Below are 24,946 nucleotides of genomic sequence, written 5' to 3'. Positions count from 1 at the left end.
TCGGCGGGGAAACGCGACGACATAGCCGGCTGGTTCCCTTTACACACTCCTCACCCATGCAGGGGGGTTGTGTGACTTGAGGACATTCTATAACTGAAGAGTGCGCAGGGTGCAAAATGAACACCACTCACTCCTCAAATGCAAAACCTAGGTCAAACTTTTCTGAGGTAACTGATTGTCATCTTAAGTCTTTTCTGAAAGTGCAGTTGGCTGTGAAAATGGCTATTTTCCACAGCCGGGGTTATAGCTGCTAGCAGTGCCTACTGTCCGTTGATGGACATCTATTGTACAATGAGTCCATTAGTTTTTTTTTTCTTTTTTAATGAGATAATTGTGAGAATTAATGAAAATGGTGAAGTTGTAGGTTGGAAATCCAGAATAATGAGCTGAAAGTTGTTATATGGGTCTGTAGCATTAAGAGAAATTGCTGTCGGGTGACAATTTTCGGTAGATTTGCTGCTATGAGCCCTTTTGAAATTGCAATGTGATGTTCTCTTCCAATTTAAAAAAAAAAAAAAAAAAAAAAAAGGTTTTTCTATTTTGCTGGATCTCCTCATTCTTCATGAAATGTATCTGTTGACGAATGGAAACCCTGGTATTGAATCAAACTGGTACCATCACTGATTTGTAATGAAATATGAACTTTTACAACCACATAAATAAGAATCGTAGAGGGATGTCACAGACACCGCATTGTGACCCTGTAGCTCTGGAAAGATTAAACTCGTACCCTGGTCTGGGGTTCCACGTTAGTGCCCACGTGTATTTGTATTAGGTCCTCATCGATTACAGATGTGTGGAAGATATCATGTGTTAAATAATATTTTATAAATGTATGATAGCGACCCGTGTTCGACCCCTGAGTTAAATCAAAGTGACAGTGGGACATGCTACGTAAAAGCACATATCCCTGCTGCCTATAAACTAAACAGGCGGTTATTGATCCGCGCCATCTCCCTTCAGTGGAGGTCCCAGGGGTTGAGAATGCAATATTAATGGATCGGGGAGGAGTTGTTGTATGCCTGCGTATGTGTTTATCTGTGTGCGAGTGTGTGCTTTGTGTGTGTGTGTGTGAGAGCCGAGCACGCGTCCGCGCTTATAGCTCACACAGGAGCGACTCCATTAACCAGCCCAGTGGTGGTAGCGGTCAGCAGTTTATGACAACCAGGCTCACAGGTCAAGGGGGAGCGAGGAGGTCGTGCCTAAAAGGTCACCAATCACCCCAGTGAATTGATTGCTTACACATCGGAAAAGCCACGGCCCATGTGGTAACTTCAGATTTAACCTCGATGAACCTCACCACCCTCAGCCCCTGGTGAACTCTGTTTGCCGAAGAATATAAACACTCACATATGCTTAAAGGAAAGGTTCATTTGGAGAGATGCACTGTTTTGCGTTCTTGCCAAAGAAGAGGATATTAATGCCTCTGTTATTTGTCTGTTCAATATAAGGCTCAGCATAAAGACTGGAAGAAAGCTGATGTAACTATGTCTTGAACTGATAAAATCTGGATTAAAAACACAATTTAGTTTATTTAATGGACCTTAACGTTGTTAGAAAGACTGTTTTTTTGTCATCTTCAGATAGAGCCAGGTTTAGATACATGTTTTCAATCTCAGCTAAGCTAACCGGCTGCTAACTGTGGCTTCATAAACAGCGCACAGACAAAAGAGTATCATCAATCTTCTCATCTAACACAGCAAGAAAGCAGATGAAGTGCATTTCCCCCAAATGTCAAACCATTCCTTTTACTATAATGGCTTTGGTGTTAATTTTTTCAACATGGCTTCATGAGAAAACAGCTTAAACTCTGGCAGGCTTTCTTCTGGTTGTAGTTGTAAGTGTCTTGTACTGACATACTGATTTAATTAGCTGATTATAACTCAGTGGAATCCCTGAGTTAATGTCAGAAACACACACTGACATTCATGTGCTGCTGGGCCAGGCAAACAGTTTACCCTGTTTTGGGACTTTATGCCAAGCGAAGCAAACTGCTGGTTGTAGCTTCACATTTACATGGACAGGAGAGTGGTGCCAGTTTACTCATAGCTCTTACTTACTCCTGCTGTTTGAGTTTAATACGTGATACAAACAAAATGGTAAAGATTAAAGTAACAATCCACAACATTTTCACATACTGATAATAAACAACACACTCAAACATCCCCTGAAACAAGTCAATAGGGATCAATTCCATTTGTTTCTAACCTGCGTCTTTTTATTAAGGATTAAGCAAGAGTCCAAAACACATCTTAGAATAAAAGTTTTACTTAGAATTTCCAGCAGAATTTCAAATACAAAAATGTCAGAGCAAACATCTCATAGTTTTGTCATCTTATAAATTAGGCTTTTAGAAATATACAGTTGCATGTAAGTACCATTAGTCAGTAAAATGAAGTTGAAAATAAACACCGATAGAAGATTGGTCTGTAAAGAAGCATTGTACTGGCGACATAAATAACAGCACATTTACAGCACAGAGTGGACTGTTTTACATGAGTGGTACCAGACATCCCCCTGTGTTTTGATATGTCTGTACTTTTTTAGAAAAATCCAAGAAAGGAGCTTGCACTGAAAGAACCCAAGAAAATACAACCTTCCATAACCGCATACACTGGGGAAAGGTGAAATAAACAATGCTGATGTGCTTTAAGTGGTTCTTATTTATTCATTTACATGTCAACAACTCATTTACATTTGTTTTGATTGTAGGCTACCATTGTGCAGAAGTCGGACCCCTTTGCTTCTTACTGTCTGCTTTTGATTTATCGTAGCTTTGCCTGGCTGTCGAGGCTCGTTACTCTTATGCCATTTGGTTTAACTTGAGGCACATCCCCCTTGCAGCATTGGCTTCTCTCTGGTGTTATTTTCAATACAGACATTGTGCTGTTAAATGTTTTGGACAGCAACAAGAGCTTAGCATACTTCTGGTTCTCGGGGTGCCAAGTGCTAGAAGTTCCAGTTTTCAGGCTTGAGCCTGTGACATTGCCGCAGTATGAACCACAGCCAGTGCTTCTTACTTGCTTTTGTTTTGATTGAAGCTCTAACAAACTTTGTCAGACTGACCTGGGGGAAGTCAGGCGTATGTGTTGGCAGAGCCTGCATTCATAGCTGGGGAAATGAAGGAAATACCTATTTTGCACAGTAAAAACTTTGGTAAGACATAATGTCTTCAAGATATCCCTGTGTGGTCTTGAAAGTTGACTGAACAAGAATTCAACTCAAAGTTGTTGGGAGCTTAGGTGAGTTGATGTTCAGTCCCAGCCAAAATTGTGACTGGTCATTTGGTAGAACTTGAGATTGAAAGGTCTATAGAAGTCTCTGAGCCTAAGCAGCACCCCAGATGGGATCTGCGGATGAGGCCTACCCTTTGATTTCCCAAGGCAGCGTGGCCTGCTGCTCCCCTCTGGCTTCTTCAAGCAGGGGAAACCTTTGGTCTGGTTAAAGTAGAAGTGCTTGTCCGTCACCACACGTTTTAAGCCTAGAAAGTCCTGGACCCGGCCCATCTCGCCTGCTGGGTCCGTCACAAGGCGTTCGCCACTCACAAACAGGAAGCTCGAGAGCGGGAAGTAGCGCAGCCAGTTCTCGAGGTGTTTGGCATAGATGCCGATGCGTACGGCGCTCCAAGACGTGTCGATGAGTCCTGTGGTGGCATTGCGGAAGGCCAGGTTCTGGAAAGATGGGAGCCCGGGAGACTTGGACAGAGTCTGGGTGTAATCAGAAACAGCCCGGGTCACAGGGTCGCGCACCACCACGATGAGCTTGGTGTGGCGGCTCATGGAGAATACGCGGCGAGGGGCTTCTTTGGTGATGAAGTAACTTGGGGTCTTCTCCATGGTGATCTGACCCTCCAGCGTACGAGGCATCAGGTTCCTGGCGAAAGAGAAAAAGAAAGAGGGAGAAAGACTATTAATAAAACTGTACTCTAAACATTCCAGGAGATTACACTTGAGAAAATGCCAACATGTGCTCTACATTACAAAAATAACATCTATATTAGAAAATAAATTAATACACTGCCTTGATATTCTCCTAATTCTCCGTACATTCTTTTGACGAAGCCTCTCTTGCCTTGAAGGCTTTTTGATTTTGCTGTGTAATTAGTGGACTAAATCTGCGATTAGAGGCAGATAAACATGACATTAGCCGCTGGCATTGATGGAGTGACCGTTTCGGACTGGGAGGGAGTATTCAAACGGCTACTGTAGGAAAACCACAAGGCTATATTGCCCTCAGAAAAGTAATTTCCTCTCATCTGCTGCCTCCTCCTAAAATGGCTTATAACTGCCCGGACTCTTTCTGTCCGTCCTCTTGCTCTTCTGTGTTCCACGAAGCGTCCCACATGGCTGATATAACAGCAACATTACTGTCACACTATTGTTATTTGTATTCTTACAGTTGAGTTGGAAGTTGCTTGAAGTTGCTGCTGATGAATATTTTGTGGTCATTTATTGTTTCCCCCCTTTGTGTGTTCTACTACAAACTAGTTCTGAATATAAACAGGACTGTGTGTGTGCAAATTACTTGGACCTGGTTTCACTCAGCCCAATTTGATCTATGCGTGCTTTCACATCTACCTTGTTTGGCCCAGACCTTTGGACCACGGTCAGAGCAACAAACCAAAATGTATTCTGGCAAAAAGCTTGGTCTGAGATTTTGGTTGTGAAATGCTCCTAAAGCATTTGACAAGTTAGTTTAACAAGCAGCTAGAAGGCTACTGCTTGGAGGTATTTACTGAACAGCTATCTTAATGTTTGCCCTAAATAAAACCTTCCCAGAAGTCTTGCCCGCTGGAGTGTTCACATCAACTAAGAACAAAAGCTTCTTGAAAGTAGGTTTTACAGTGACAGATGCTGGTAAAGCTGGATAAGATTATATTACATGAAAATGACACTACTTTGGAGTTACTGCCTCCCTACACCTTCACCCGCTAACCTCACAAAGTACTACAGTCATTGGGAGTCACATTACTATACTATGTTACTCAATGCATCGTTCTAGACTCCACTTAGTCTAATACAATTTGAATAATCACTAGTTAGGAGTAGCTACAAAACTTCAGAAAAGAGCAGATGAAAAGTTTTTAAGAATAATTCTTGTTTGTTACAAGTATTATTGTTGTTTGCTCATTATTTTTAAGACATTGCTCTCACAAAGTGTATAGGTCTTTTTCACAGTGGACATTTTGACTAGTCGTAGCAGGGAAAGCACGTTGTTAGTAATACATTTACCGATGGCTAGAGCCAAAAAGTTACAATGAAACTGGAGCAGCATAATAATACTGTATTAACAATAAAATAAAAACTTGTCCTGTGCCTTGATACTGTGTCAAACTGCTTCTGTGAAAATGGCCTATTTCTGACATCTTGCAATCCAGGAACTCTTTTTTTTTAAATTAATTATTTTATTTTTTTTATCCAAAGAAAGTACAAATACACAAATTCTACAAAAAAAACCTAGAGAAGACTCCATCCTCAGGTCACGGATCCCTAAAGAGCATCACTGCAAAAGGTAATTTATATGTCTTTTGCTGTTTCCTTTGCTCCACAGCTCTAACTCTAACAGTCGACAATTCCAAACATACAATGTCCTGTTCGTCAGAACCCAAGTACGATAAGCGAGGGAGTTGGGAGGCTTCCAACGCATTGGCAACCAATTTATTCAATGCTGTAAGCCCAGCTAAAAGAGCTGGGGGTTGAAGTGAGGCCCAAATTTGATAGATCATCCAGAATGAGTGTAATGAGCCAGCAAGGAAATTAGATTTTAATGCCGGAACGCTGTAAAGTCAGTTAGGGTAAAAGGCAAGAGTAGTCCAGACAATCAGACATCTACTGAACAAATCCCCCGGTTAGGCATCAGTTCCACTTCTCGTGGTTCAGCTAATCTGGCAAGACTTTTGGCTTGTTTACAACCTGTATGATCATCTGACCACTTGTCTGACGTCTGCTTCCCAGATCTTAGCGATTACATTTGTGCGTGGAATGTTATCATAACTGGTCGTTATTGCAATAAATTGGAGTTATGCTTTCATTTAATGAATATTTGGCTGACGTACTCTTATTAGTAAAGTCTGCAGAAACAAAAAGCATCCCAAAAGTGTTCTTTAACATGGAGTGCCATGTGTTCTTCAGTCGTGGTTATTGCCTTTGGCCCTCTGATTGTTATTATCATCAGTGGTTGAGGTATTTTAGGCACACTTTGGCTTTTAGAGGACTGGGTTGCCCTCTTCCTCTTGATCTACCCCCCTACTTAGATGACTCAGAGGCTGAGAGGACTTAGTGGTCCCTCAAAAAGTTCAACAAACCCTAACTAAAGCCAGAGTATGACTGAGCGTCCGTATAACAGATTGTATGTAAAACGAGGGGAACGGGAGGGAAAGGAAAACCTATTCATCTTGTGTACATTATTTCATTCAAATGCAAGTGAAATACTAAAATGGAATCTAATGACCCTTCACTGTGAAAATGTCCTGCCAATTTTCCTCTCAAAAAAAGAAAACACAGCCCGAGATTAAAGAAAAGCTTCGAATTTCAGTTTGCGTTAAACAAATCTGAGCAGTTGGGAATGCCAGTGTTGCAACTGTGAAAGATCCTTCGGCTAATTTCCATGCTACCCCCCCCCCCAGCAGCCATGTGGTGATGGTTGGGTCGGAGTCTTCGTGGTTGGTCTGTGAGTGAAGGGGCTCTGAGCCTTGATGTGTGATGTTGGAGCCGACTCCATTCCACCCTTTCTGTGATCCAACGCACTCACTCGTCTCCAAGTCCGTCATGTCCCCTGGCATGAGGCTACAAGGGTTACACCGAATACACAACTTATGGTATTCATAAGAAACCCTCCGAGTTGTATTACAGGAATCGAGCTAAACAGAATTGAGAGAAATACAGTAAATACCAAAGGGAGGAAAGTTTAGAAAAACAACTCTGTTTCTATGGTTCGTCTCTACATTGGGATTTATTACAATAAGCATTTTTGGACTAAGTGTATGCGACAACCTATAGCTCTAAAGCCAAGTTTCTGAGCCACAGGGTCACAGGATTTTTTCTGGTCACCACATGACGTGAGTGGCAATATAGTTTTTATGCATCTAGGTCGAATACGGAAAAAAAAAGAAGCTAAATTTCTTATTTGGATCCAAGGAAAGTTTAACAACTCTGGCTTTGTGAGGAAATTCCACCCCTGGATACTGTTACTCACATGTGTCATCAATCTGCAAGGTTATTTTGTGGTAATTGCACGTTGTTTTGGTGCATGCACTCCTCCTCGACCTGCCTCTTCTACCTTTGCATCCTAAAGTTCCCAGAATGACTCTCAATAACCCCGGAGAGAACATGCCTGAGCAATTAAGTGAATATTTCCTGTGCAGAAAAAGGGAGAGTTGCATCCTTTAATCATCATAATTTTGGCTGCAATGCACTTGCATCCCATAAAATGACAGTCTGGGGTCTGCTTGTTTCCCTGTGTGACTTCTGGACGTTAGCAGATATAGAAGAAAATCTCTTTGCTTTAAAGGGACAGTAACCAAAAACCTGATGGTTACTGTTGGTATATAGATTGTGGAACAATTTCTCCAACCAAAAATTTATTTAGCCTCTAGTTTAAACTACATAAGCTTTTTTTTTTTACCTTATGGATTAAAGAAAAACACACTACCAAACAAAATATGGACCCCAATGTGCATAATGCAGGATATCATTTGAGATATTTTTCTCTGGTTGCAGGCAGTGAAAACCACAACCAGATCTGAGAGAGTGAAAAACACTGAGGTGCCAGTGTGTTTGCACTGCTTGGTGTTTTGTGAGTGTGTCTGTAGCACAAAGTGGATGTTTTATTTCATCATGTCACTGGAAGCCATGGCGTTCCATGCGAGGCTGAGTGGTGCTGCCATTGACATCGTGTTTACATTTTGGACCACTAGCCTGTAATCACAGAACAGCCTGGCAACAGAAAGAGAGCCCAGGAGGAGGCCACACAGCGGTGGAGGACAGGGGGGGGGGAGAAAATGGGATATGAGGGGTTACAACAGAGAGGGGATATTAGAAGAAGAAGTGCAAGGAGAAGAGAAGGCAATAATAAAAAGAAAGGGGGAATACAAGGTAAGAGCACAGATGGAGAGAAGAAAAACAGCAGCAACTCGAGAAGGCACAAAATCCTCTAATTAACCAGGAGCTGCTACTCAGAAGCATCTAATCTCTCATGAAGATGAAAACGCAGTGTTTTGTTCACTTTATCAGCTGGTGTGTGCAACGCCGCCGACCACGGGCCGCCGGCTGCCGGCCTCTCTATGGTTTCCAAAGAGTGTTTACGGAAACCTAGCGACCTGATGTTTGTTTTCATCACACCTTTACTGTTAGCATCTGGTGCAGGAATGCAGTCGGGTTTGAAAGTACGCAGATGTGCGTTTATCTGTGAATACAAATGTGTCCAGGCGCTCTAGACACACATTTAGCTGCGGCCTGTGTGGGTGGGCTGGGCTTTATAGGGGTCTGTTTAAAGGGCTGCAGGCTGATGGGCTACTGTTTATGACTAGAATATGAGGACTCATGAGTGACCTCTGTATACTGACCTACATCAGGAACAACTAAGGACAGACAGGAGAGGAGCTGGGACTGTTTTATGTGGATGTAGTGGACAAACATTACTTGAATGGCTTTTTCCATGTCTGCTTAACAGACCAAGTTTAGGAACAGTAACTACATATTTGGTCAAAATTGAGTTATTACCAGAATCTTGTGACATTTTTACCACATAAAAAAATGAACATGGTTTACATTATGTCCAATTTCAGTGAAAACACCATGCAGAATTAGCAGTAACGACTAAACGGGGGTAAAAACCAAGCCAAACCACACTCTGCACTTAGATTTGGTACATTCTGGGCTTGTTGACCCACTAACTTCACTTTCTGCCACAGAGAGACAGTTCTATTGAGTTGAAGCTAGCTTTTGGTGAGATAGCAGTTTGCTTTGGATCAGATTATTTTCTCTCCGACCGCTATTATCTATAGTCGACAAATATCAGCTTTGGTTAACTAAGATTTGAATTCAATTTGCTGAAATTAAATCGAATCAGGATGGAGAAAAAAGACTTAAAGCAACACTATGTAACTTTTACCAAGCAACAGCGCCCTCTGCAGTCACACGTGGTAATTTATTATTTTGGGCTCTGTGTCTGAGTGATTAAGTCGGTTGACTCCCACTCACTAAACTGAAACACAATTTAACAGTGGATATTACCCATGATGCCTGGCTTCCTGAACCAGAAGAAGAAGAACCAAATTAACATAGAGCAAGAACTGGTGTTCAGGGTGAAGTGTGAGAATGAAAGTGGCCCCTTCCTCCTTGTTGCATGTGAGTGAATCATAAAACTAATTCTGCAGCTGCTATTTTAAGGTAAAAACGTTGCATAGTGTTGCTTCAAGTGTTACTAGCCTATCTTTGCAGTAGCTGTATTTGCCATCTCATCTTCTCACTGTAATTGAAGGAAAGAAAAATCCATCCATCTCACACAAGAAGTTCAGTTTCACTGTCATGGCGAGCACTAGTGTTGTGTTACTGTGACTTTGAGTTTTCCAAAGTGTGAAAGTACGACCCTGCTCATTGTCCTCACACAGCTTGTGTTACAAACTGGGGGCACTGGGATTTGTACAAAAAAGCAGATGTGTTCACTCATGCAAAACGTAATGTGTCCCTCATGATGCAGTGGTTTGCATTGTCGCAAGAAGGTTGTGGGTTTAAACCTCACGGCCAGCTGGGGCCTTTCTGTGTGCAGTTTGCACATTCTCCTTGTATTTGCGTGGGTTTTCTCTAGGGTACTTCAGCTTCCTTGCACAGTCTAAAGACATAAATACTTCTTAAGTTAATTGGTGACTCAAAATTGTTGGTAGAATGGTAAATAGTCTGTATTTATACATCTTGATGACCACTCAAAGAGCTTTATACTACAGTAGAAGTGAATGGTTGTTTATCTGTGTGTTGGCCATGTGATACACTGATGACCTGTCCAGGGTGTATCCCGCTTCTCGGCCAATGTCAGCCAGCATTGCCACCATGCAGCCCCCACGCGACCCTCAAAGGATAAGCTGGAGCGATGGAAGGAGTAAAGTGATTTTAAAACCTCCGTGGGAATAAAAGTCAGGATAACTGCTCCTCATTTTTGATCTTGCATTTTTAAATCTTACTCTAGCAAGTCTCACAACTACGGGACAGTACTATTGTGTTTTAAATTGAAGATTAAATAGAAATTCCCTCACTAAACTGGCTCACTATTATTACTCTTCCAGTAGGAAGCGCAAACACACATCAGTCCTTTTCATTTCAGTTCGTACACCACCTATCTTTCTCTCTGCCTTCAGCTGTGACAAACACTCACATAAACACAGCAACCATCTGAACATGCCTTCCACAGGATGGATCCACATCTGGGAGCAATGAAGCCCTCACAATCTCTCTCTCTCTCTCTCTCTCTCTCTCTCTCTCTCTCTCTCTGTGTGTGTGTGTGTGTGTGTGTGTGTGTGTGTGTGTGTGTGTGTGTGTGTGTGTGTGTGTGTGTGTGTGTGTGTGTGTGTGTGTGTGTGTGTGTGTGTGTGTGTGTGTGTGTGTGTATGAGAGAAGTGTTTCTGGATTAGGGAAGTTTGCCTCTGGTCCCAGGGGCCGTAGCTCTGAAAGCTGTGATCCATGCCGGCTCTGCTGGGCCAGACCCCCGGACCCTTTTAATCCCCACCAGCCTGCGCTGCACGGAAATGGACTCTTCCACCCTGAAGGTCACAGGCAGATGGTTGTGATCCAGAGGGCGAGATCACGGGGGATCATGTCATGCAACATGTCAGCATGCGCAGCTTTCTTTCCCTAACATGCCGCGTCTACCCTTTTCTTTTCCTTCCACTACCTCTCAGTTTCCCCTCACCTCCTCTTTTATTCACTTTCCTGCCTTCCCATCTCTCTCTTACGACTTCAAAGCCTCAGCGAGATTGTTATGAATACATTTGACATGTGTGGAGACATTTTCAAACACGCTGACATCCTCCACCACTGCACATGGACATATGAAGACGGATACAGTGTGCCTGTGTGTGTTCAAAGATCTGTAAAAGCTGCAGCGTGGAGACTGAGGTTTGTTATTACTGATGGCAAATACAGGGCTGAGGAGCTTCTGTGGGCTGATTACAAGTCAGCGGGGACTGAAAGCAACTCAATAAAAGGGGAGGCAAAGTACTGCTCCTCTTTGTGTCTCTTGGAGGTGGGCCATCACATTAGCTGGTTGATGTTTCTAGCCAATATTTAGCCATTTATGGCATGGATCCGTTTCTATGTAAAAAATACAGAAAACCTCTTTCTTGGACATTTTTGTATTTTTTTTTTTAGCGATTTGAATCTTCAGCTTGTCAGGCCACCAAACTTAAAATTGAATGATACAAATAATTAATGATAAGAAATTGCATCTGAAAATTCAGGTGGGGGCCATCTACGCTTTGAAGTTTTACTCATGAAACACACTGAATGTTGGTACAAGTTCTCATCCATCAGCCTCTCACACAATACATCTGCATCACGGAAACCCTAACCGCTCGCACTGCATCTCACTTGAGCATGTGTGTGGCGGACGATTACACAGTCCGAAGGTTACTGTCTGGCAGACGCACCCGGGCGGTGAGGAGTATTTTTACTGAGGAGGTTTGCATCACTGGTGTAGGTCGGTAGGAAAAGAGCAGAAGAATGTGTCTAGCTGAGGGGAAAATAAGAGGCGTAGCAGCTAATAGAGACATCGCAGGGCCAGAGAGCGACGAGTGAGTGAGAAGTGGTCAGTCAGAGTTTCCTGTGAGAAAGCGGCTCTAATGACAGAGGAAGATCTCGACGTGCCTCTGTGTGAGAGAGAGCGTACAGTGTGTGTGTCTGTGTGAATTTCAACAAAACTAGCTGCACACTGTGTGAATCATAGGCATTAGCTCCTGTCTGTCTAAAAGGGTTTTGTTAATCTGAAGTGTTGACTGATGTATCACAATTATTTTCGCATTAAAGGTGTAGCTTGACGTTTTGGGAAATGCACTTCTTCACTGTCTTGCTGATAAAAAGTCAGAATTTCAAATCAGACGACAGCAAGAAACTACAGGCACTCAGTAGAGCGCACACCAAGGCTCAGCAGTCCTCATGAAACCACATTGAAATTCACTAGATTTTTATTTGGATCTCATCACACTCATAACTGCCAGTCCCCTAAATATTCCTGAAGATCCAAGAATTATTCCCTGCAATTGGAGAAAATGTCTAAAAAATCCCTCTGATCTGAATCCATACCGACATTTTGTTAGTGGTTTCTTTGTGCTGGTTCCATCCTTCTACAAAGTTTAAAGTACTTTTTCCGTAATCCTGCTGACAAACACAAAAATAAACAAAGAAAAAATTGGTATAACACTCAGTAGAGTGCATATCTCCACCAAGGCCTAACAGTCCCCTTAAGTTCAATCAAGCCCTACACGTCAGATTTTTCTTCATCGAGATACATGAATTATTCTCTGAGAAATCAATGACGATGTTGAAACCTCCGGATCCACACCAACATGTAATGGGTTCTTACCTGACCCACACCCTATTCTTCCAGAAAGTTTCATGGGAATCGGTCCAGCAGTTTTTTTGTCGTCTTGCTTACAAACAAACCAACAAACAGACAGGGGGTTAAAACACAACTTCCTTGGCGGAAGTAAGAAGAGGAAGAGGAAGAGGGAACGCAGTGATTATGTCTCGCTGATAGCCTAACAACTTGTAATGACACAACGTGTCCATACGAGCATGTGTAAATAATTGCCTGTATGTGTGTGCTGCACATGTTGCCACTGATTGCTCCCACCCCTCCTGACTTATCGAATGGGAAAATCAGCAGTTGTGTTCCTGCTGGGCCCACAGTGGCCTACTTGTGTGGCTTTATCTCTGAGCCGCCAGGGGCCGCGGGGGCCCCACCCTGCCTTCATCCGATCCCCTGAACACAGGCCAGAGGGAGGGATGCAAGGACGGAGGGAGGGACGGACGGACGCATAGATGAGATGGAGACAGATTACAGACGGACGGTTCGTGCATGGTGTGTCCTGACCTCAGTGATGTGTCACGATATATTCACCAGTTACATGTTAACTCACTCTAGGTGAGGAGGAGCAAGGAGCTGCATGTACAGTATGTGAAGTTTAATAAGATGTATGTTTGAAAGGGAATGCTGCTATTTTAAGGTAAAAACGTTGCATAGAATTGCTTCAAGTTTTACTAGCCTATCTTAGCAGTAGCTGTGTTTGCCGTCTCGTCTTCTGACTGTAATTGAAGGGGAAAAATCTATCCATCTTACACAAGAAGTCATGGAGAGCACGAGTGTTGTGTTGCTCTGGCTGAGTTTTCTACAGTGTTGTTTTAATAGGAATGAATATCATTGTGGTAAGAGGACATTAGAACTGAAAACAACTTGTTGATTACTCCGTTTGTAGATTGACATTAAGTTGGCAAATGTGTTGTCAGTTTCTTGTTAACCTCGGCCAAGGGTGTGGTATGGGTAAGGGAAGAATCCATCACATTTTCCTGCAGCTCCGGATCCTGGGTGGATCCAGCAACTTTATTTTCTGCTTTGTGTGATGGGGCGTTTTCAAAATTTTCACCTTTATCCCAGGGAATGATTTATGGATCACATTCAGAGAACTAGTATCTATGAGTGTGTGAAACGTTGTGTTATGGAATCTAAGAGACTGTTGGGCCTTGGTGGAGTGTCATTCTAATTTAAAAAAAACACCCAACATCCATTAGTGACAATTTTTAAATGGGAATTTTCAGATTTTTACATTGGTTGGACAGAGCACTACATTTAAATATATAAAAGCAACTCTGGAGTATTGATGTATTTATATTAACTGGTAATTAAAAAGCACTACATTATTTTGAACAAATGAATGCTTCTGTATAAGGATTTCTTATATACTTTGCATTACATGCCAGTTTAAGATAGTATAAGCAACAAGCATAAAAAAAGTGTAAACACAAGTGAGAAGTGTGTATATTCTTAAATGTATTATCTTACAGGTTTAAAAATACATTGCAAATATATATTTAAATGTAAAAACAAATCTAAATACTATGGTATATTGTCATATTATTGTTATTAGTGTTGTTTAAATGGTGGAGTAAAACACACTTTCTTCCTGAAGCTCAGACCAACACAAACAGCTGCAACCTGCAGTTACAGCAGATGCAGTCTGGCCTTTGGTTCAGACAGTCAGTTAAAGATTAAACAAGAGACAACATGCACATACTGTTGTGTTTACCTGCGCCTCTGACTTTGTACAGAGGAAAAATCCACGTTTGCACTAATTAAACAGCTTCTTCAAACACGCACAAGTTGAACACACACATACACACCTCTCTGAAACACTGTAATAGACTCAATATGGACTTTTGCTCGTCTGTTAACTCCCCAGGGCCCAACCAATAAGAACACCCACCACTGTCTGACACTGAAAACCCACTTCCGAGCAGTGTGAGGCCGACACTGCTCGTGGTTTCACAGCTTATTGTTAGCAGCGTCTTAGGCGGAAAAAACGGAAATCAGTGCTGGCAGAGGCGTGACTTTTACACCTGGAAACAGTCCAGTCAGCCGTCTGCTATTAGTGCCGTCCATCAGACTCATCAGAGCGGACTGAGCAGGCCTCTGTTATACGTTTACACACATGTCAACATGTTGTACAGATCCTATGGTGGACGTGAAGCTGGTGTTGGTTTCCAGATTTTCCTGTTTGATGTTTTGCTTCAGCTCTGCAGCTCTCCACGCCAGAGGTTCAGGCATAATTAATCTCATTTCCTCTCCAAACCAGCGCAGACATCACCTATAATTAACCAATTCTTCTAAGTTGGATATGTCAAACTGATGGGAGTTTTCTACGAGGGTTTTTATGAGCCGCACAGAGAAAAGTGTGTCTCTCGGGGGGGATTCGCCGGTTCTCACGATACCCCCCCCCAACCACCCAGTAAGACAGTCAGACATTAACCAGAGAGAGGTCTACACACACACACACACACACACACACACACACACACACACACACACACACACACACACACACACAGAGAGAGTAAATAATTACCTATGTCTGCAGACATGCCAGTGATGGTAAACTGGGTGTATATGTGAGTAACTTCTGTCCTTCAGCTGTTTTTCTATCTTCAGACAATTTATAGACCAAATAGATCATCCATTAATTGTGAAAATAATCTGCAGATGAATTTGTTTGTTACAGTCCTAATGGACCGGGCGCTTTATATTTCCTTAAGTGAAGGCTGAATAAATAATCTTTATGTCATCTTTTGGTGATGACATGAAAAAGAAAAAATAATTAAAATACATATTTTCAATCTGAAATCAAGATAATGAAAAATATCAGATGCTAATATTATGCTGTAACTGTAGATTATTGTTAAAACTCAGTTTGGCCGATATGACAGCTCCCCAAATGTGAAGCCAAAGCATCTTGATCGCCACCTAGGGGGTTTGCAGCAGTATAGGTCATAAACTTCGCCTTCCCCATGTTTGTGGATGGGACATGGACCAAACTAAAGTCAGATACAATTTTCTCAAAGATGCTTTTAGTAATTTTATATTTATGGAGTCTATTGGTAAGTTTAGCTGAGCTTGTCGAGGTGGAGGAGCTACCTTTAAAGACAAGTTGACATTTCTTCCAAGTCCACCTTAAAGACAATGCCCACAGGTGCCATAAAACAGTTCTTGGTCGTTACACTCTTCCTAATGCGCATTTAATGGGGAACAAAATCCCTTTTTTTCTCAAGAGTACGGCAATTTTCCTCACACACGCAGAGCTCGTTCTTATTTTCATTTTTCCCCCTCCCATCTTAACTCAGTTAAAGCAGAAGCAAAAGGGGGAAGAGATGAACAAGAGGGTTGAGAGGAATTAAAGGCAAATGATGGAGAGAAGAGAAAGTAGAAGAAGCAGAAAGAGGTTGATTATGTCGCGGTACATTGAGCGCGGCGGCTTGTCAGTCACCCTGATCTGCCAGATCTCTCTCAGCCTCGCTACCTGCTCTGTCTGTTGGACGAGGATGACAGATTTTGATGAGTTTGCGGCTGCAGGGAAGCGACGGCACGTCTCGAGTCTTTTACTTTAAATCCACCGTCACTGTGACAGCTTGGAATTCAAACTAAAAGAAAAACAGTCACAGCGAGGACACAAACTTTCTCTCTCTGTATTTCTGATCGAGGCGCAGTGAGGTTCCTGCAGCCTCCTCAGTGATCCTCTCACCAGTCATCTGATTCCATTATTTTCTGACTGGATGAGGCACGGCATGCTGGGAAAGGGAAAGGTCGACCACTGACAAGCTGTCAAAATATTAATCACCCAGGTTAAAATCCATACCCGTCCCACACTAATTCATCAAGTCATGTTTGATTATTTCCTCAAAGTTTTTCCTAGATTAATTTACATATTGTGTTGATCCTGACAAAAATGGCTTCACTTGTAAATCACAGGGCGTGCAAGGTGATGTTAATTGGATCCGACAGACATGCCGGATAGTGTTGCTCATGTTATATCTCGCAAAGCATTGAACCCCATCGTCTGCACAAAGCTCTCTTTCTTCCAGCGAGATCTATACATTTCTCATTTTTCCAAATTCCTCCCTGAAAGTCCGTTCGCGCTCCCAAAAAAAAAAAAAAAAACCTGTCAGTCTCTCTGCGACGTGCAGCTTCCAAGAATGTTACGCGGAGAGGAATTCATCCGGAGAATCCCCTGTGACTGTCGAACAGGAAATAAAAACCTGGACATTCCTGTCTAGGTAGCACGTCCAGCCCTCAGCTGAGAAGAGACCATGGGAAAAAAAGGAAAGGAGTCGATAAGGGAAAAGATTTAGAGAAAGATATGGGAAAGATATCGACACTACGGAGAGAGAAAGAGAAAGAGGGCTCTAACAAGGGTGTGAACGTGGCCGGTGGCTTTACACTACGCAGTTTGAGTGACCTGAACAAGCCAATAAATCCACTCAGCAACACTCACTCAGGGGTATAAATGTCAACAGTGGAAGGCAGTAACTGCTCCTTGTCAACAAGATTGAATATTTAGAAGTTAATTCATTTCTGCTGCAACAGCATGATAAAGCCAGGGAGAGAGAGAGGGAGGGGGATCAATGGAAAGAACCTATTTTAGGTGATCAATATCGGGAAGCGACATTTATATCTGCGGGATATTTATAGTGTCAAGAAAAGGCAGTGAGATGAACTGGTGGAACCACTTCTCAACCAAGACAGAGCGAGGGCCGGTTCGTGGCAGGGGCCTAATCTCAAACTGGTTCTTAGTGTTTCGACAGGAGAACTGGTTAAACACCAACACTTGGCTGGATTGAGAAGGAAAATATACTTACGTAAGGGGCTGGGGGCGGGATTATCGGAACCAACGAGACCAATACGACCGAGACAACAAAGAAAAACATTGTTACCATTTAAAAAAAATATATATATATATATATATATATAATAAAAACAGAGGTTGTGTTTGGATGGCGATTTACGTTTCCAAAGCCACGAACAATACTTGATGTCTTTGAAGTGGGCACTAGTGTCATTCTGATTATCATGGTTTATGTTTGTTTTTTTCTTTTCTCTTTGTAGTTTGATTAGACTGACTCGGTTTGAGTGGTGTATGGTAGCTGAACTGGAAAGCTTGAAGTTTAACATAGTTAATCAATTAAGATTTTTAACATGAATGTAAGACAAAATTTAAGGACGGGGTATGAATCAATAAGTTCACACTTCATTTCTGTCCCTTACAGACACAGAATGTGCATTTAAATTGTTGTTATTGTCCTTTTCTTGTCTACAATGCCAGAGTAGAGATGTGTAGAGTAACGTATACAGTGATGTAATGATGTGGCTCCATGGTGCTCGAACCTGTGACAAAGCAAACAGGTTCTTAAAATGTTTGCAAGTCCACCCAACTCCAAACAAGCCCTAACACCAGGTTGAGCTTGGTCGAAAAAGCATAATGAGAGGACTGGATGGATTTCAGGTGGAGCTGAAGTAGTGTGAAAGACTCCGAGCACACACACACAGACACACACACACACACGCGCGCGCGCTTGTCTCACTCACTCACTTGCACACACACCGTGGCTGTCGAAAGCCTCATTCTCCACCGCGAAAACCACAGAATCGTTTCCAGTAGATGGCAAAGCCAAGGCTTTTCCACATATAAGCATTTTTTCTCAAACAATTTGCCAAATGCTTCCTTTAAGGATGTCCATGTGTTTTACTTGGTCACCAGCTGAAGACAGAGGCCAACCCTCCCTCCTTCTCTCCGAGCTCAAAGACACAGACATGCACTTTGAAGAGCTCTGTCGGAGGAATAAATGTTTAAGTGATGCTTTCCAGCCCAGCTTCAGAGGATTTCGTTGGCCTCGCATGCTACGGTTCTGTTTCGAATTGATATATGTGAATCACAGGGTACTTAACGTGTAATTACACTAAATGAATAATATTTTTACAACAACATATGATATCTGGAAGTATAGGATCGGCAGAAGAGGAAGAGAAGAAAGGAGCGGAGGAAGCCACGGGGAAGTCGGATGTTTCTGACTGTACATGAGCCACTGAGCGGCACCGGGGGAAAAATCACTCAATCAATACCTAACACATCATTAAAGTACATGTGATGTATGAAGTGATGGGATGTGCCAGAGACATAAAAAAGGAAATGAACGGAGAAATGAACACAGTGGTTTCCAACTTTTTAACACAGCTCTGGGTGATGACCTCAGGTAACCTCCCACTGACGCCATCCATCCACTTCCAGACAAGTGCATTTCAGGGGCTTTTGAATTTTACGCCATTTAAAAAAGTATATGTAACAATTCTTCATTAAAAAAATAAAAACTTGAGCTATGTTATATATGTTGACTTTTTCAAAATGTTTCCAACAATGTCCAAACTCTGAGAAATCCCCAAATTTACTTGAGGTAAAGAGACGTTCCATTTTGCTCACGTTTTAAATGTCATTGACACTTTACCTGTGGCTTTGTTCATCTCTGCTGAGACTTCTGAGGCAAACGACATGACGATGCTAGCCAGTTACCCTATTAGCATGTCTGCTGTTTATACTCAGTATAAGTCATTGCCATTTGCCGTGTAACGAAAATAAAATATAAACACATTACCTCACACGTTAGCATAATATGCGCCTGAGTCACATTGGGTTGATTTTCATCAGCAATGATGGTGAAGACAACCACTCCCATGATCCCACATTGATTCACAACGCCTTTAAACTAAGTCTTATGTTACTGTTTTGCTTTCGAGACCCCTCGTGGCCGAAGTTACATATTGTACACTTAACACTTGTAGTTTTTGTCTGGATATTGTTGGCCTATATAATTGTCCTCATAAAATTGGTTTTGCTCTTTTCTTCGCAGGTGATTCAACATTTGTGTGCATAAATACAGACACACACACACATACACATACACATACACACACTCTTACAGAGAGAGGTTCCTCGTCATTTTCAAACATTTACATCTGTCTCATATGAAAACAAAAACCCCTGGTAAATCGTATTACTTGTCCAGAGTGAACTACACAGCCCCGGGGTACAATAAGCTTCCCCTGTAGGACTAAAGCTTGAGGTGTAGACTGAAGACTGAAGCACTCATCATGGACCGGTGCTACGTGGTGTGGGGGTGGCTGGGTGGGAGGATGGGTGGAGTGGTGTCGACTAATGCTTCATAAGGCCTTGTTTAACTGCGACTGGGAGCCTAATCTCCCCCCCCCCTCACCCCGTCTGCACGTCCCTGAGCTGTCCACGTTAATGTCCGTCCTGTCATTACACCGGCCCCAATTCTCACGGCGCTGACACGAGCTGTCAGCGGATTATGACAGAGCAAACACACACGTTTCATTATGGCTTCAAAAGAGAAAAGCAGAGGAAGAGAAAAAACGAGCGCATCGTATCTGTGTTTAAAAGAAAACATGGTGAGTAAACTGAACATGTAAAGGTCTGTTGTCTTCTCACCTCTCAGTCTATCTGCTTTGTGACCGCTCTGATCACAGTAACTACAGATCAGAATACATTTGATCAAAAATGTGGATTTTACCCTCACACTTATTAGATCTAATACTTAAAACAAGCGGAACGCAGGCAAAATCTTTAAAGACACTAAAATTCAGATAAGAATTTTATGAAGAAGATAAGAGAAAATATGCAAAACAGTTCCCTGTATTTTCTATAACCACCAGGTTGTGCTGCAAAAGTTTAACTGACCCAAAATGTGCTCACGTCTACAACATGAGTCCAATTGGATTGTGGCAGTGAGGAGATTCAGAAGTTCTGGCCGCAATGATTTTACTGCAGAGAAGATATTGGAGGAGTTACTTCGAGTTATTTCATCCAGGCTGAGCAGGACTTGAGTAAAACATCTGAAGCCTAATGTTAAATATTAGAGAGGATGGGCCTATATCAGGTCAGAAAATTAATTTTTATATTATATTATGATGTAGTCCAATGTATCTTTCAATTAGCTGCTTGGTAGGATTCTTTCTTGCTGATTATTTAATTTTTTCTAGCTTTACAGTGCGTACTGTACATACCTGACATTATCCCCTTAGAATAGAACTGCAAAAAACATGAATATTCAAATCTTTTGTCAAAAAAAAGAGTAAGAGGAAAGACATTCACATAAGATGCACCTTTTTTTTACAGCTTTACCTTCACATTAAATGTTGAAATTGGAGATTGTTTCACAAATTCAAAACCAGCTCACCTATTAGATAGTAAACTATTAGATTCATGAATTAATTAACTATGAAAAAATAAGCTTATTCAATTAAGTACGATTTAATCCTCTCAGCTGAGTCAATTTGCTGCTTTTGTTGTTTTATGATGACAAACTGAATTTGTTTGGACTTTAGACTGACCAATTAGAAGACCTCAACCTGGAGGGATTTTCACTATTATCTGACATTTTATGGATAAGACAACAAACCTATTGAGCAAATATTCTGTATTTTAATTGATAATGAAATGAACCATTACTTGCACCCATAACTTTTATATATTAAGATAAGACAAACACTGTTCAGTCAGTGTTTGTGCATCTATACAGAACTTTTCAACCACTTGAATATAACTTACATCTTTGTGTTGAAACTCTTTTCAGTAGGTTTGGTTTTAGTCGTGTTTAAACTCCTTTGCAGAACCTACACTCAAAAGTTAAACTTCCTTAACAAGCTGTGGGACACATGACTTTAAACCCACATCACATGTATTGTAACAGCTCTCACGTAGCTTCCTTTCAGCCGGACACACGCACACACACACACACGCACACGCTTTGATCACTGATGTGCTGTTCCACCTGAGCCTCACAGTGAACCAATCATTACCGCTGCTATTGATCTCTCCCTGTGTGTCTCTCTCTGTCTTTACCACATATTATTCTACTACACCTCCGCACTCTCTTTTTCTCTCTTCTCCACTACCCTTCACCAAACCCTCCTTTGCTGCCCAGATCTTCCTTCCCTCGTTCCTCCTCTGTAATAGTTCTCCTCCGTCCCTCCCTCTCTGTCTCTGTCTTCTCTTCTCATCTCTGCACCATCAGATATGAGGCAGTCATATCCGCCCACAGCATGAAGCTTCCCCCTGACCACAGCTACTTAAAACATTCCTTAACTTCCATCCATTTTATTTGTCAATTCAAATATGTTCCTGCACGTCCTGAAAACTATTTCATTCCTCCGGTTTCATTGGACAAAGTTAAGATAGGCTGTGACAAAGAGGGTCATCCACACACAGACCCATCCTCTCTTTGTGATCAGGGCTGGGAGTGACAAAGGCCCTCGGGGGACCAGCACGGACACTTAGGGAAGCAGTGTATCAGCTCAATAAACAGCAATTTATTGGCAGGGGACTGAATACGCTGCCATGCTTGGAAGCTATCAGCCGAGTGTCTTATTGGTGCTGAGCGACATTAATGAAGAGAGGAGGAGGAGGAGGAGAGGAGAGGGAACACACCACGAAAGGATCTGTGTGTGTGTGTGTGTGTGTGTGTGTGTGTGTGTGTGTGTGTGTGTGTGTGTGTGTGTGTGTGTGTGTGTACAGAAACATAGACTTCATGTGGGGGAACAAGGGATCGTATTTGAATGTATTTACTGTAATAAGAGAACTAGTAAATGCACGATAATGTTTGGCTCTTTGACGTCAGCAGCTGAAAATGAATCCTAAAAACATTGATTTGGCCCCAGAATAATAATGAGAAAATCCATTGTTGTGGCAAAAAAAAAAATGAGCTGAAATATTTTACTCCCAGCAGATCATCCACCCAATCTGAATAATAACACAAGATGCTCTAAAAAGACTAAGTGTGCAGCTGTTGCAGATGTAGAAAGAATTATGTACATTTTGCATGGCCGAGCAACATTTACAGGCACTGTGAGAGTAGAGGAAAACACCGATGATGTTATTGGGCCCTTGTGTTACAGGGGTGTCAGCCACCATCAACACCATGCAGGCCCGAAGCAAAATATATAAATAAATATAGCAGGAATACAATCATTTCATTCTTTTATAATCTTAAATCAGTGGCTCCATGTAATTAACAAGCTTCATAAGCAGGAATAAAAGGCTTGTGTACATTTCCACACATGTTAAAGATGCGTATGAAGAAATCAGTTTCTGTTATGTATTTTAAGGATTATTATGACCCTATATTATTATTCATGTACTCCACTCTGTGTTTTAACCATTTGTTTACCTGTTGCGTAATTCTTTGTGTTGAAAAGTGCTCTATAAAAAAAGTTATAATTACTATTATTACTATTATTACTATTATAGAAGATGTGGAGGACATTATATCCCTATGACTCGAAACTGTAAATTCCAAGTAAAGTGACGGGAAGCTTTGCCGACTTCTAATCCGACGCCCGTGGATTCTGGACTGAGCCTCGACCCCTCACACCTCATCACTACTTTTAGTTTTATCTTCAAGTAAACACTGCTCACCTGTACCACTCCAGTCCCTTGTCGTAGAAGCGGTCGAAGAAGTGCGGCTCTGCGCCCACGGCTCTCACGTCCGGATGGATGCGCAGGAACTCTAGCAGAGCGCGGGTGCCACCCTTCTTCACCCCGATGATGATGGCCTGGGGGAACTTTTTGCTGCCGAAACTATTGGCGATAGAGATATTGTTCGATGGAGCGTCGCTCTTCGACAAGTCCGACAGCTGCTCCCGCACAACAGAGGCCGGGGACGCGTTGTGCGCCCCGCGCCGCTCCGGCGAAGACTTGTCCTGCTCATCATTGTATGTAATTTTATTGTGAGGATCGGTTTGTTGGTTGTACACGGGCCGGGGCAGCGAGTCACAGTATCCGTTGAGGCAGTAGAAGAGGTACGTGAAGAGGATGATCATGGTAAAGAAGACGGACAGCTTGGACTGCACCTTCAGGTGTCCAAAGTTGAACGCAGCTCTCCATTTACTACATCCCATGAGTCGCAATCCTGAGCTTGGGGCCACAACGCAGGAAACATGGCATATCGCAGGACCTCATGCTCCTGTCTTTAATTTAAAAACAAAATAAGCTCCTCAAACTGGGAGCGCTTTAAAATGATCACCGTGCCACAGCAGCAAGTGGCGCAAAAGTTGGCCACCGCGCGTAAAAAAGCTCCACATGTTCCCCGGCTTATCCTGCAGCTTGTCTTTTATATTATTCTCCTTTAGAGCTTCAAAAATAACTTTCACTTTTTCTTCGATCACTTCAGAAAGAGTCCCCAGCGAGGCTCAGCTGAAAGGTGGCTGCTGTGAGTCTGTGTCCCGCTGCGCTCCCGTGCCTCAGTCTGTGCGCTCCTGTGGCTCCACGGCTGTAAGGAAGCTCTCAACAACCCCCCCCCCCCCCCGTCTCCTCTCCAGTCTGGCAGCCAAATCCACGCCCTGTTTATCAAACGCACGCCCCTTCCATCCTCGGCCCGTGCCACACTAGAATAACAGAAAAAGAATGAACATCCTCTCCAAGCTAACAGAGCGGGAGAGACTCTCATATCGAGGTACTTTCAGAGCAATTTTGGATAAATAATACGCTCGTTAGTTTAATTGTATTTAATGCGCTGGAAGAAAAGCAAAAACGTTTGGAACACAAGAGGGAGGGATATTAGTTTTTGATTGCACACTCAGGATATGCAATTTCATTTCCTCTTCCTCGCTGCAAATTTGGAAACCTTATTAACGGACTATGAGCTGCAGGTTGCCTCTTGGTCAAACTGCAGTGTAGTGAATGGCCAGCTATAGTGGCCACCTGCTGTCTGCTCGCCCCCATGACCACACACCCCCATGGAGCCAACCATGACACACACATCTAACCTTTACTCTCCTGCCCAACAGGGACAGACAGGTGGCATCAGCCCTATTTCCCCCACTCCCTCTGTGTGTGTGTGTGGGTCTGTATAATAAACATGCCGTAATCCAGACCACCACCACTTTCTCTCCTCGTCCACTTTCACTCAGATACAAAAACTTCTAATAATACTTATTAGACGTTGTTCCAGATTTTTGAAAAACACAAATCTGTATTTTCAGCAATGACGCAGGCAGATCAAATGTCCGGGGTCCGTCCCTTTGGAGAAGATCTTACATGAGATGCTTTGCTGGAAAGCCTGAACATTTTAGCCCTGATTTATTTCTGCGAGCTGCAGATGCTCCCTGATGATCCTCGGCTCAGTTTGTAGCTGGTGCTTCCTCAAGGAAACAACTGACTGTCCTTTTTATCTCTGTGCACTGCTTTGAGAAAGGAACATTCAAATGCATGGGTTCAATACTGATTTCCTATTTTTTGATTTTCTCTCAGTTCCAGTCATGGTTTGATCAGTGTGACACTCATAGAGGCAAATGATCCACTGCACTAGATTACAGCACTTTGTCAATAAGTATAGACAGAGACAAC

General features: G+C 42.5%; 1 protein-coding gene across 1 annotated transcript; it reads right to left on the bottom strand.

Moving 5' to 3' along the window:
• Positions 1–2,191: 2,191 nt before the first annotated feature.
• On the bottom strand, positions 2,192–23,867 carry LOC117753043 (heparan sulfate glucosamine 3-O-sulfotransferase 6-like). Its single transcript, XM_034570871.1, has 2 exons — positions 23,018–23,867; positions 2,192–3,873 (listed from the first exon to the last, which is right to left on the bottom strand). Exons 1-2 carry the CDS (start codon positions 23,497–23,499, stop codon positions 3,255–3,257), a joined length of 1,101 nt encoding a protein of 366 aa, XP_034426762.1. The 5' UTR covers positions 23,500–23,867; the 3' UTR covers positions 2,192–3,254.
• Between the last annotated feature and the right edge of the window lie 1,079 nt (positions 23,868–24,946).

The sequence above is a fragment of the Hippoglossus hippoglossus genome, chromosome 19, assembly GCF_009819705.1.
Source record: "Hippoglossus hippoglossus isolate fHipHip1 chromosome 19, fHipHip1.pri, whole genome shotgun sequence".
Taxonomy (NCBI): Eukaryota; Metazoa; Chordata; class Actinopteri; order Pleuronectiformes; family Pleuronectidae; genus Hippoglossus; species Hippoglossus hippoglossus.
The sequence above is the reverse complement of the archived record's forward strand: the minus strand, read 5'-3'. Positions and strand labels throughout refer to the sequence as shown.

What these genes read in the sequence shown, in the direction of transcription:
- LOC117753043 (XM_034570871.1), bottom strand. Translation starts at nt 23,499, where the DNA reads ATGGGATGTAGTAAATGGAGAGCTGCGTTCAACTTTGGACACCTGAAG. An exon ending in AAGGGACTGGAGTGGTACAG is followed by an intron (nt 3,874 to 23,017) that starts GTGAGCAGTGTT and finishes CTCTTTCGCCAG; the next exon opens with GAACCTGATGCCTCGTACGC.